General features: G+C 40.4%; 1 protein-coding gene across 5 annotated transcripts in view; it reads left to right on the top strand.

The window, feature by feature from the left end:
• The first annotated feature begins 675 nt into the window (after positions 1 to 675).
• The window catches only part of FNBP1L (formin binding protein 1 like), a 125387-nt gene continuing 111918 nt past the window's right edge, over positions 676 to 14144 (top strand). For 2 of the 5 annotated variants that reach the window (XM_043575595.1, XM_043575599.1), the window contains exon 1: positions 676 to 939. In XM_043575595.1, coding sequence (XP_043431530.1) covers positions 916 to 939 — 24 coding nt within the window. In that variant the 5' untranslated portion in view covers positions 676 to 915. The remainder of the gene's footprint in view (positions 940 to 14144) is intronic. The other 3 variants (XM_043575596.1, XM_043575597.1, XM_043575598.1) reach the window with 3 other exon arrangements.

Consider the following 14144-nt stretch of genomic DNA (forward strand, 5'->3'; position numbering starts at 1 on the left):
CAAGGCGCCCATTCCTCAGCTGGGTCTAGCTCGGTTCTCATTTCCTGCAGGTGATTACTCGGCTCATATTGGTCCATGTCGTTATCTCTTGTTATGGCAAGACATGAAAATGTATGCTGAAAGATCTGCCTCTTCTTATGATTTCCTGGCAGAAGTTATAAAATTAAAATGTTTTATTAAAAACAGAATCGGCGCACGTTGCATTCACATTTGACGTTCAACCTCTACACATTTCGATGATTCTCAAGATCACCTTTACCAATCAAGACTTAAAAAAAATAAGTAAAATACAAATCTCCGACTATGTAAACCCAAGGATTTGTAAAAGGTTTCTATGTTAGGATTTCTCCCAGGTGGAGGAACGACAAGCAGGAAGGGAGGGCGACTGGAGTTGTTGCCTCATCTAAGGGGTCTCAGGGGAGAGAAGGGAGGTGGGAGTGTTTCCCTTCTCTCCCTTTCCATCTTGGAGGCAGAGATGAGAGTGGCGGCGGGGGTGGTACTGTCCGACCCCAGGCGGCAGGTAGGAAGAAACCTAGCGAGTGAGCCAGGCTGGTTGGAGACCCTTCTGCTAGGGTACTCTACCGGCAAAGGCCAGGCGAGCGCGGGTCCGCCGCGATCCCAGGGTGCATCGCGCCCCGCCCCCTCCCCTTTCCGCGTCCCGCCTCCCCTCGGCCCGGGCCCCCTCCCTGCCGGCTCCGGGAGGCGGGGACGCGGCGTCGGCGGCGGCGGCGGCTTCTCCTGTCTAGTCTTTCTCACTCACTGGGGAGCCCGGCAGTCGCGGCACCTTCGGAGGCAGAGCCGTGGAGCCGCAAGCCCGTTGGGCAGCCAGTGGGAAGTAGGACAGACTAAGAGCAGAGCCGACAGACGGACGGAGAGCAGAGCAGCCAGACGGCTGGAGTCGCCTCAAGTTCCGCCATGAGCTGGGGCACGGAGCTGTGGGTGAGTCCGATAGAGGGGCTCCCCGCGCGGACGCCACAGCGCGCGAGGGGCGCGGGCTGGTCAGGCGCAGCTGACCGTCGGCGGCCAGAGCTCTTCGGGCTTTCCTGCCCCAGGCGCTAGCGGATGGCGGGGGTCCCTCTCCTTTGTGTGCAGATCCCTGTTCCTCTCCGCCAGGGTTGAGGGGCTGCTGGTCTGCGCTCCCGCTTCTGCCGCCGCGGCGGAGCTGAAGGCAGCGCCTTGGACGTCTGAGGGAGCGGCCCGCGGACTCCCGCGTCCGCCGCCATCCTCACCCTTTCCCTGTCTCTCCTCCGCCTTCACTTTCCGACGCCTGGCTCTTTGCCGGGCTGCGCTCTTCTCTCTTTGTATCTCCTCGCCCGGAGGCGGGGGAGGGGGCCCATTGTCCCAAAGGGGCGCTGTTCTCTGACGGGGAGGGGGCCCGCTGCGGCCCCCAGCCAGGGCAAGGGTCCCCGGGGCGAGGGCGTCGCCGGGCCGGGACTGTGCGGGGAGCCTCGAGGCGCCGCCCACCGCCCTCGCCCCAGGTAGGGGGAGCCTGGCGGCTTTGTTCCGAGCCCGGCCTCCGGCCAGCCAGGCCCAGCCCACACGCCCATTTCCCTCTCCCAGTCTGTGTGCCCCGGACCCGCGCGTAGCTTCGGGGACTTGGGCTGGGCCATCCCCGGCTGCTACCTTGGGTCGGGAGGGTGGCTTTTGGATCTGAATTAAATTGATGGGTCGATGGGGAAGCCAATTTTGCCTAAAGGAGCGTAGGGCTTCCCGATTGCTTTACTTCCCTTTCCGCTGTTCTTTATTCTCACTCGTTCTCCCCCTTTTCTTTCTTTCCTCCTTGTCTTTCTTGGGCGCTAAAGGCTGCAGACAATGCCCAATGACTGACCAAGGTGCGGGTGGGCTGTAATAGATCGGAGAATTCGCTCGCGACGTAGCTTCGGAAGGGTGGAGGTGTGGAGGGCAGTGATTTCTCAGGTGCAGCCGAGGGACCTGGGGCGTGGGGGCGCTGTCCTGAGAGCTGCCTGGCTTCAACCACTCCCCTTTTTATCCCACCTGTGCACATTTTTCGTGCCTTTTGTTAACGAGGATCTCGTGAAACCACTGCAGAGGGGCGGGAAGAACTTTTTTGTCTTTAAAGGAGCAGTTTGGTTGGGAATGAAGGTAGATCGGTTAATTGAAAGGCAAAATGCTTTCTTAGGTTATTTTTCACAGACTGGGAATCTTAGAACTGAAAGAGACTTTAGAGTTCATCTAGTTGGAACACTTAGCCAGCCCAGGAATCTCCTGCTACATTCAGGACAAGTGTTTGCCCAAATCTGTAAACACACCACCCAAAAGAAAATATCTCAGACGTTCATTTCTTAGATAGCATTGAGTGTTCTAGCATTAGGAAGGATTATGTAGTAAATGAATTATGTAAAATTCACCCTTTCACGTTAGTTAGATTCTCAGGCGTTATTGGCCTTTTCCCTTTGATTTTGTACATTTTATAATTGACTGTAGTGCATTATCAATTAAAGTAGATGGGTATAGTTTTATTTATATTTATAATTAGAAAATATTTTTATTTTTACGTAAATAATCCACGTTTCAGAGGAAACCAAAATGTACACAGACTTTTTTTAAAGTATACAGTGGAAGAGTAGAGTAATAGTATTTAGATTTAACTCTTAGATTTAAAAAAGCACTTTATCATACTGTAAAAAAAGTTTTAAGGAGAAACCAAATATTTTAGTCAAGATTAAAATGCGATTAAAAATTTTTTTATTTGTAATTTAAGAATATAATGCATTCAAAAGTGATTAGCAATCTCCCACTATCTCCTGTATTTTGATTATTTATTTTCAGCTTTTGAATAGTTTCTCAGTTTGGAAAGGTTAACTGTAGAAGAGATGGGAATTTCTGTTCTAACTATAAAAATTATTTTGTATCCTTTTGGAAATTACGAAAAAAATTTTAAATTAAGTTTTCTCTTAAAATTTAATGCACTGTGTGTTAAACTTTTTAGTGGTTTTACGATTTGAGGGAAACCTTTATAAGAAACCAAATGATATAGAATGAACTAGTATCATCTGGATGCTTAAACTCTAGATAAAGTAGAAGTTGGTGTAGAGGTCTATTGTTAGCACCCAGAAGAGACCTTAGAAAAATTTGACTGGACTTCCTGTTTTTACTGTTCTGTTTTGAATAAGGATATTGTGCTTCCAGTGGACTGTAACAAACACCTATACTGTGCTCTTGTCATTGAGGAATTTGAGGTTGGGGAAATTCTCTTGAAATTCTGAATTTAGAAACCAGTTCTATTATTTTATGTTTAAGATTACATTACTATCCCAAAGGTTTAATTATTGGGAGCATGTTGTTACCAAAAAATGATGAATGCAGTTATGCACTCAAACTTGAGTTTTTTTCTTCTATTCATTGGAGTTTCATTGCTATTTTAATGCTTAAGTCTTATGTTAAATTTGAGGATAAAATAATAGAGAACCATTTTAACACTGACTCTGGGGGACAACTAAAAATGATAGGCTAAGTGGGTTACGTCAGACTTTGTTGTTTGGTTGTGAGGGGATATGAATTAACTGGTAATAGATTTGAGCTGTGCTTCAAGGGATTCCACGTGTTCCAAATGAGCATTTTAAGTAAGCATTGAATTTATACTAGAGACTTAGTTTTGGGTTCTCTGTTCTTGGCTATATGAAGCAAAGAGATGACAGTATCTTCATTTCTTCAGGGTGCAACATAATTATAAGATAGCATCTTTTTAAAAAATTTTTAATTTTAATGAGCTGGAGAGAGCGTGAGTGGGGGAGAAGGGCAGAGGGAGGGAGGGGAAAGAGAGGAGAGGAGGGGAGGGGAGAAGAATGAAAGGAGAGGAGAGGAGAATGAAAGGAGAGGAGAATGAATCCCAAGTAGGCTCCATGCTCAGTGCAGAGCCAGACATGGGGCTTGATCCCACGACCCTGGGAACATGACCTGAGCTGAAATCAAGAGTCAGACACTCAACCAATTTAGCCACCCAGGTGGCCCAGTTATAAGATGGCATCTTAAGTGTTGTTTATTGTGTTGATTTTCTTATTATCACAGGAAGAATGGTTGGATCAAAAAGAATCCAAGTATGAATTTGTGACTTCACAAAGCACAGATTTTGTGATTATTAGCCCTTTTTAAAACTGAGAAAATTAGAGATTGGACAAGTCCTGTGTTTAGTCAGTACATTTTATTTATTAGGAGATACTCTTGTTTTTTTGAGGAGCAAATTTCAACAAAAAAATCTGTGTATGGATTGTGAGTGTGTGCCTTAGTTTCCTTGGTCTGTGTGATTTTTGGCCCTTAGCTTTAAGAGTGTATAATTAAAAAAAATTTTTTTAACGTTTATTTTTGACAGAGACAGCGCATGAGTGGGGGAGGGGCAGAGAGAGAGGGGGACACAAGATCTGAAGCAGGCTTCAGGCTCTGAGCTGTCAGCACAGAGCCCGACGAGGGGATGGTACTCACCAGCTGTGAGATCATGACCTGAGCCACAGTCAGACACCCAACCAACTGAGCCAACCAGGCACCCCAAAAGTGTATAATTTAAAAACCATTGTTATTTTCATTAAATTATTAGCTAAGTGCTTTTGACAGAGCTCATGCTCTTTTCGGAAGAAATTGAAAAATTTGGGTTGGATGATAGATTCAGTGGATAACTCCCAATCTTAACCCTTAATGCTGCTTTATCTTTGTCCACATAGCATTTACATAGCATTTCTATTTTAATACCTACACTGCAAGTGTACTAGACTTTGAGTCCTGGAGTATAGAACTGGATTAATCTTTGTTTTCACTGACCGAAACAATGCCGATAGGCGATCATGCATGTTTTGCCTCATTGAATTAATAGTCTGTTATGCAGAGTATTGATTACTGATTAAAAAGTGCATCCTGGAGGAAGTCTTTATGGTTCTGAAGGCCTTGGTAGGTGATGATGGTTTAAATGGTCTAGGTAATAGTTTAAGAATGTCTAAACAAATTGAATCCAAAATTAGGAAGCTAAGTTTTAGTGTTTGGGTAAAAAACTTTTATATTGGGGAAAAACTGACCTAAAGGCATTTCTTCTGACTTTACCTGACTCATAGGTTTGTGATGTGACTGTAAAAATAGCTGATGAAATCTTAGGCCACAGTAATGGGTTTGTCTAGGACAAAGCAGTTTGGTCCCACTGTAGTCTATAATGTTTAGAATGTATTTGTAATATTGAAGATTACTTCACATTTTTTAGAAAATCGGTGCACCTGTGTAGAGGAGATTGACAAAGAGAACAATTTATTAAAATAAAATTTTTTTTTACATTTATTTATTTATTTTTGAGAGACAGAGTAAGACAGAGTGTGAGTGGAGGAGGGGCAGAGAGAGAAGGAGACACAGAATCTGAAGTAGGCTCCAGGCTCTGAGTGAGCGTTCAGCACAGAGCCCAATGTGGGGCTTGTACCCATGAACTGTGAGATCATGACCTGAGCTGAAGTCAGACACTCAGCCAACTGAGCCACCCAGGAGCCCTCAAAGAAAACAATTTATTAATTAATTAATGTGAATGGTGTTGCTTTTTTTAAAGACCATGAAATTACTGTAGGAATTTAGTTTAAAAAAAAATTACTGAGTGTCTATTATAGGGAAGCACTGTGAATGGTGAAATTTAGAAAGGTTTATAACATTGGCCCTGCTGTGAGGAAACTTAGAGCCATTTTTGAGGTGATACTCTTTCCTAACTCAAACACTCCTCTATGTTGGTATCACTGTCCAGAATGTCTTCTGTTGATCAGTGCCTCTTAAACCTCCTTTTCTCCAGAGTACACATTCTGGATTATCTCTTTCTTATGGATTACTACTTATGTTATACTTATTTCTTGTACATTCAAACCTTTGGGAAAATAGTCATGGTATAAATATTTAATTTTTTTTTTTTTTTTTTTTTTTTAAAGAGAGCACGATTGAGAAACAGGCAGAGGGAGAGAGAGGAGAGAGAATCCCAAGTAGGCTGCACCCTTAGTGCAGAGTCCAGTGCAGGGCTTGATCCTATAACCCTTGGGTCATGACCTGAGCTGAAATCAAGAGGGATGCTTAACCAACTGAGCTACCCAGGCACCCATAAATATTATTACATTGTATTCCCTCTTGTTGGTAGAATTTGTTGTGTTCACCATTGTCTTACAACTGTTGTTCTTAGTTAAGGAGGCTGAGAGTCAATCAAGTCACCTATTTATGCCACCATTCTGTCCTAATAAGGTGGAAGCTGGAGAACTGCCTCTAACCAATCTCTCTCCTCTGCATTTGCTACTTAAATCACTCAGTTCCACTCCCCTTCCCTGCCTTTATTCTGGAACACTCACTCTCTTTCTCCTTCCCCCAGTCTATAAATGTGGGTTTGGCTGAACCCTTAAAAACCGATTTTACCTACTTTTTCCTATGTATCGGCTCCTGTTTGCAGGCAGAAAATAGGACAAGAGAATAGTAATGAATGGTTTATAATTAGGGCACCTACAAGTGCTATTTTATTTATTAGTCTTCAGTCTTTAAACATTTTTAGCTCAATAGCAAAACAGAAAAATACTGTTTTGGGGAACATAGTCATACCTGCACTGTATTAAAAACTAGTGGGAAAAGATTATATACTAAGTTTTGTTTCATAGGAAGCAAAAACTGTTCCATGTATTAGTTTAGGCTATGTGTATCAGACATACCAAAAAAGATTTGGCATGGGGTTTGGAATAAGGAAGGTTTTGCATATGGAGATTCCTGAGAAGTTCCTAGAGGGCAGAGATCATTGCCTAATCATTGTCTGATTCATTGCTCTATTCTCCCCTATCATCAGCACACTGCCTGGCATAGAGCCTGACACTACTAGGATCTTTAGTAAATGTTTGCTGGATTGACCTGAATGTAATGGCTAGGTTTGGCTTGAATTTGAATTCTAGGATGCCTGGAAGTAGTGATGCAGGGTAGATTGGGACCAGGCTGAGAGGTAGGTGTGTCTAAATGCTGGATTCAAATTCATGGAGTGAGTGAGAAAGAAGTTATTTATTAGCATTAATTAACTCAACCTTTAGACTATTTAAAAATCCACAGAAGGAAGTTTTAGTTTGTGTTAGTAGAAGGGATTATTCTTCCTTCCGAAGCCTTTGGTGGCAGGAGGAGGAATCCCTCTGGGTTTTAGAAGATGAAAGTTTTTTTTATTTTATCACCTCTTCAAGAATATTTGAAGGGTGTTCTTTTAACAGTGTGTTATTGGTTCTGATATCAGTTGTATTTTTAAAATATATGTTGTTTCTGTATTTTGTTTACACTGTTTTTCCATTACCCTAGATATGAATTAATATTTTTACTTCTATATCAGTTTTGTTCCAGTGCTTTCTCTGAGGTTGAGTTTTGATCATCCTCCCAGTGTGCTTGATTTATGCACTAAGTTTCTTAAATATCAAACATATTTTAGAATATTTTGAGATACCACCTTTAATTGATGGTAAATGATGCCTTAAAATTGCAAATTGTTTAAAAATAATCTTTTGATACAGTTAATTCTAATATTGTCACCTGTGCTTTTCAGCATTTTCCTTTTTTCCTATATTAAGTTGTATTCTGTGATTACTTTTACAGGGTTTTCATTCACTACTTCCTTAAAACCACCTCTTTCAAAGCATAGATAGATGTGTAAGGTGTTGTAAGATGCTCTCTGACTGCTTTTTGTAATGTGGGATTCAGCATTTAGAATTTGTACAGAGCCCAAGAGAAACAAATTTAGAATAAGAATAAAAGTTTTTGTAAAATGTCGCTATTGAATCCAAATTATTTATTAATATTTGGGACTTAGGAACAATTTTTCCTTAAGTTCTTGATAGAGGACTAATCCTCAGACTTTCACAATACCTCATGAAATAAGTGAAATATTAGTATTATATATTTGTCATAATTCGAAGAAATATAAATGTTTAGTCAGATTTTCCAGTCATACCATTTTTTTGTTGTTTCTAGAGTGAGAGTCATCTCTTTTGTTGCTGCTGTATCCCTGCTGTATACCTATTTTGTAGAAAAAGAATAGGCATAAAATAGGCACGGAACTATTTGTTGAACAAGGAAATCAATGAATTGCTGTAATTCTGTTATCAGCTAATGTGTTGAATACTAAGGGTATTTTGGCTTTTTTCCCCAGCATGTATATTTCTTATATCATTTAACTTTAGCGATCCTTTGTTGGTTTTTTAAGTAGGCTCCACATCGTGAGGCTTGAACTCAATGATCTTGCGTCAGTGCTGTACCAACTGAGCTATCCAGGCACCCTCTTAGGGATCCTTTTTATAATCTTGAAATATATTTAATTGTGCCATTCATATGAAATTTTTCTCTTTTAGGCCTGGAGTTCTCATTTCCTTGATTGTTTGAGTACAGATGATTATTTTCTTATAAGTTTACTTATTTATTTTAGAGAGAGAGAGAGAGTACATGTGAGCAGGAAGAGGGGTGGAGAGAGAGAATCCCAAGCTGGGGATTCTGACAGCGTAAGCCCATGCATGGCTTGATCTTAGGAACTGTGAGATCATGATCTGAGCCAAAATCAAGGGTCGGATGCTTACCCAACCCACTGAGCCACTCAGGCACCCCCAAATGATTATTTTTGTGGTATATTTTATGATCCTTTGGATTTTAGAAATGACAACAGTGAACATTCTCTTCGGTGGTCATGTAAGAATAAATGTAAATTTTCTGAAACTTAATGAATTGGGAAAGCATAAAAGATTACTTTTTAGTGAGTAAAAATGTTAAGTTGATTCTGAGAGATTTTTGACATATTAGTGGTGTTTAGTTGAGATTCTTTTTCCATCGCAAATTATAAAAATCAAAATTATTGAAATAGCTATGGTAAGTAAATAGCTTTTGAATAAACATAACTTTTTTTAAAAACTTTTTGGTTTATTTTATTTTATGTTATTTTATATTAGAGCATGAGCAGGGGAGGCACAGAGAGATGGAGACAGAATCTGAAGCAGGCTCCAGGCTCTGAGCTGCCAGCACAGAGCCTGACACAGGGGTTGAACTCAGAAGCAATGAGATCATGACCTAAGCCGAAGTTGGATGCTTAACCGGTTAGACTGAGCCACCCAGGTGCCCCGACACAAACTTTAACTTTTGAATCAATCTTCTAGACTTGGACCATGAACTAAATGAACATCTTTTACTGTTTGCCAAGGCAGAATATAATTAACATTTGTTAACTTTTTGAATCTGAAAATGCCCTTATTTCACCTTCATTTTTTAAAGTTTTATTAAGATACAGCATTTAGCCATTAAAGTGTACAAATCTTATGTGTTGAACATTAAGATTAAAAGAAAAATGAACATACTCCTGTAATTCTCACTAAGATCAAGATAGAGAAGTTTCCTTCATGCTGTTCCCAGTAAATATCCACCCCACAGTAACCACAATTCTGACTTGTATTGCCATTGATTACTTTTGTAGATTTTTTAAAACTTCACATGAATAATATATCCTCTTTTTTTGTCTGACTTCTTTCATTTAACATGCTGTATGTGAGAATCATTCTTTTATGGTTAGTTTGTGGTATTCCATGTTATGTATAGGGTTTGTATTTTCTTCTTCTACGTGCCTGGAGTCACTCCTAGTGTGAGACCACCTTAAACCAAATTCAGAGCTTGAAATTCCCTTGTGTAGGTGTTGGATTTTGATTTCTGTCCCCACATTTTGTGCTATGTTATCAAAACAAAGATCCTGATTTTTAGGATTAACAAACATCCTCAGGGTAAAAGTAGCTTATATGCTTTTATTTTTCCTTTTTGGTTTGAATTTTTCACTTGTGACTTTGTAGTTCCTTGTTATCTTGGCTTGTCTTTGATGCTTTATATTTTTGAAATATATTTTATCCATATTTTAAAGTTTTTATCCAGTGGAACAGTGAAAGTTGATCCGAAAAACCTAGCCTGCTACTACTAGAAACTGAAAGTTGTTACAATGAGTTTTTAATTTTTAAAAGGTGTTTATGTATTTATTTTGAGAGAGAGAGAGGGAAATAGATGGGGGAGAGGGGGGACAGAGAGAGAGAGGGAGATAATCCAAAGCAGCCTCCGTGTCATCAGCACAGAACCTGATCTCATGATTGTGAGAATGACCTGACTTGAAATCAAGAGTTGGATGCTTAACTGACTGAACCACCCAGGTGCCCCAGAATTTTTAATTATTTTGCTATTGTATTTTTAATTTCCAAGAGCTGTTTTCTTCCTTCCTCCCTCCCTTCCTTCCAGCATGAGCAGGGGAGGGGCAGAGAGAGGGGGAGAGAGAGAATCCCAAGCAGGCTCACTCAGCAGAGCTTGAACTCACCAACTGTGAAATCATGACCTGAGCTGTAATCAAGAGTTGGATGCTTAACCAGCTGAGCCACCCAGGCACCTTTGTTTGTTTTCTGAATATAGTTTCTTCATAGCATCCTCTACTTAGGTTTTGGATTAATATATTCTGTTAATTCTTTTTGTATACCAAAAATAGGTTTTTTTTTGTTTGTTTTATTGTGTTTAGTTTTCTTATCTTGCATAATGTTTGTAGCCTCCAAGTTGCTTTTTTTCTCCGTTTTTGCTAGTTTGCATTCCTGTTTTTTATGTTCAAGACTTTCCTTAAATATTTTGTGATCCCAGGATCCTGGCAAGATGTCTGTCAATATTAGGGCATACTGAGCTGTGATATGCCCTACCTGTAAGGTTAGGGTTTAGGCTGTTTAAAGTTTTTGATCCCTGTAAGTGATTTTTGCTTAATAGTTCCCCCTAGGATTGTTCAGAGCTTCTGCCTCCTTTCCAATCCTATTGTGAAAGCTCAGGAGGTATACTGTAAGTCTTTCTTTTGAAGTCACAGTTATCATTGTTGCTTATGGTGCTGGGTGCTGCAACTTGATTTTTTTTTTTTTTTAAACAAGTGCTGAAATAAATATTTGTCTTGTATAAGAAGATATTTGGTGGGGCGCCTGGGTGGCGGAGTCGGTTAAGCGTCCGACTTCAGCCAGGTCACGATCTCACGGTCCGGGAGTTCGAGCCCCGCGTTGGGCTCTGGGCTGATGGCTCAGAGCCTGGAGCCTGTTTCCGATTCTGTGTCTCCCTCTCTCTCTGCCCCTCCCCCGTTCATGCTCTGTCTCTCTCTGTCCCAAAAATAAATGTTGGGAAAAAAAAAAGATATTTGGAGATAGGCAATCACTGGCATGGGTTCATGAACTCAGCACTTTCAGGATCAGCATTTGTGGAAATGCTTTGGACTTTCTCTCAGAGTTGCAAGTTGTACCCCCAGCTATCAGACCTGTATGTAAGTCCAAAAAAAAAAAAAAAAAAGGAGAGAAAGAGGAACAACATCAGATAAATCTGCCTCTTTTTCAGGAAGGCAAAAGCTTTCCCAGAGTTTCTACAACAAACTTCCCCTTAGGTTTCACTGTTCAAAGCTGGACAAATTGCCACCTGAACAAAATTAGGGTTCTATTAGAAAGGAAGAAGGGGAGTAGTTTTAAGGTACCCCAAAATACAGAATTTATGGTGTCTGTCTCGAAGGAACTAATGATCACTTTGTAGAAGCAAAACACATGTGTGTACAAATATGTATTTATGGATATTTGAATAATAGCAAAGGGGCTAAGAAAAGGTAGTGATATTAGTGATGAAGCAGATACATATTTTTTAAAGTTTATTTGTTGTGAAAGAGAGTGTGTGAGCAAGGGAAGGGCAGAGAGAGAGAACCCCAAGCAGCAGAGCCCAACATGGGGCTTGATCTCATGAACTATGAGATCATGACCTGAGCCGAAATCAAGAGTGGGATGCTTAACCAACTGAGCCACCCAGGCGCCCCAAAGCAGATATTTTAGAGTTAAGGTCTTTAGGAGTCCAGCATGGCCCACCATAATTTTAAGAGGCTTGGTGATGAGGGGCTTATGTGTCTTACCTGGGGTTCGTGGGCTGCCTTTTGCTTGCTATACTATGCCGTGGTGACATCACCTGCCAGAATAGATGGGTGTTTTGCATAAATGGTTAGAATTGATGGTGAGGGCTTGTTGAAGTTGACCTAACCTCAGATTGAGTGAAGGCACTGCAGGGACTGAAGAAAGGGTACTGAAATAGAAGTCCAGAAGTTTTTTTTGTGAGGAGAAAGTTTTCGTGGATGTTGGAAACAATAAAAATCTCCTTTAATGGCGCAGGTCTCTTAGTCACCTAGATATACTACCAGGCTATAAAATCGACTCCAGGAAGTAAGAGGCCATCAGCCTAGAGTTACTGGCAGTTTTTTTTTTTTCTTTCTTTAAATTGATACATCAGTATGGTACATTTGTTAAAATTAACCAGAATTGATACATTGTTAACTAAAATCCATAGTTGATTCAGATTTCCTTAGTTTTTACCTAATGTCTTCTGTCCACATTACATTTAGTTGTCATGTCTCTTTAGGCACTTTTTTTTTTTTTTTTTTTTTTTTTTTTTTGGTAAGTGCTTATTTTATTTTTTTTATTTTTATTTTTTATTTTATTTTATTTTTTTTTGGTAAGTGCTTATTTTAGAGTGGGGGGCAGGGGCAGAGAGAAAGGGGGGACAGAGGATCCAAAGTGGACTCTGCGCTGACAGCAGCGTGCTTGATGCAGGGCTCGAAATCATGAACTGTGAGATCATGAACTGAGCCAAAGTGAGATGCTCAACCGACTGAACTACCCGGGCGCCCCTCTCTTTACACACTTCTTATCTGCCATTTTTTCAGACTTTCCTTGTTTTTGATGATCTTGTGAATTTAGAGGAGTATTAGGTATATTGTAGGATGCCCCTCTATTGGAATTTGTTTGATTAAAAAAATTTTTTTTTAATTTTTTATTTATTTTTGAGAGAGAGAGACAGAGAGAGAGAAACAGTGTGTGCGAGTGGGGGAGGGGCAGGGAGAGAGGGAGACAAAGAATCCAAAGCAGGCTCCAGGCTCTGAGCTGTCAGCACAGAGCCCGACGCTGGGCTGGAACTCATGAACCGTGAGATCATGACCTGAGTCAAAGTTGGATGCTTGACTGACTGAGCTACTAAGACATCCCTGATGTTTTTATTGTGATCAGACTGAGGTTGTGGGTTTTGGGAAGGATGAGCATGTGCCATTTTCATCACATCATTTCAGAGGTACAGATTATCAGGATTTATTGTTGGTACTCATTTTGGTCACTTGGCTGAAGTAGTGTTTATCGGATTTCTCCACTGTAAAGTTATTTTTTCTTCTGTTTCCATACTGTATTCTATGGAAGGAAGTCACTATATGCATCCTACACTTAAAGGGAAAGGAGTTATGCTCCCTTTTTTTAGGGTTGGAGTATCTATATAATTTATTTGGAATTATTCTGCACAGGAAATTTATCTCTTCTCCCTTATTTGTTTATATTAGTAAGGATATAATCCAATACTTCTTCATTTATTTTGTTGCTCAGATTGTTCCAGCTTTGGCCATTGAGAACACTTTTAGTTGGCTGCTGTGCTCCTGTACATATCTCCATTAGTAAGGATTTTTTTTAAAAGAACTTGTTGACTTCCTTGTACTATAAGATGGTACAGGCTCATCTTGCCTGTTTTCTGTCTCAGTCCTAGAATCAGCCATTTCTCCAAACAGCTCTGGTTCCTTTCATTGGAGAATGGGGTTAGAGACCAAGATATAGGTGCTAGATGTGCTTACTACTGCAGTTTTATTCTTTCAGTTTCTCTCAGCTGATAAAACAGATGTATGTGTATATACTAAGCTGTGTACATGCACTGTATCTATAAATATTTCTATATGTAACCACCTGTATCTATATTAAATATTTAATGTCTTCAACTCGAATCCATTTGCACATTATCCTTCTAGCCTCTTCTCCTTGCTTACCTGTAAATTCCTATCTGGGACAAGTCCCTTTGGCTGCTGTTCCTTTTCAGTATGTATGTAGTGTAGCAATATCAGAGTTATTAATCTGTAGCCCTCTGGGGAACAACTTTATCAGCTAGAGTAGAGTTCTTACGTGCAATTCCTTTTCCCTCTAGTTCTACAGACTCTTGCATTTTCCAAGTTAGGTCAGCACCATTTATTCCCCCATCCCCTTCAGTGAGCTTGTTTCATACATTTAACTACAGTTAGATTTTCTCTTTTTTTCTTTTTTTTTACAGTTAGGTTTTCTTATCTCAGTCTATAT

The sequence above is a fragment of the Prionailurus bengalensis genome, chromosome C1, assembly GCF_016509475.1.
Source record: "Prionailurus bengalensis isolate Pbe53 chromosome C1, Fcat_Pben_1.1_paternal_pri, whole genome shotgun sequence".
Lineage (NCBI taxonomy): Eukaryota > Metazoa > Chordata > Mammalia > Carnivora > Felidae > Prionailurus > Prionailurus bengalensis.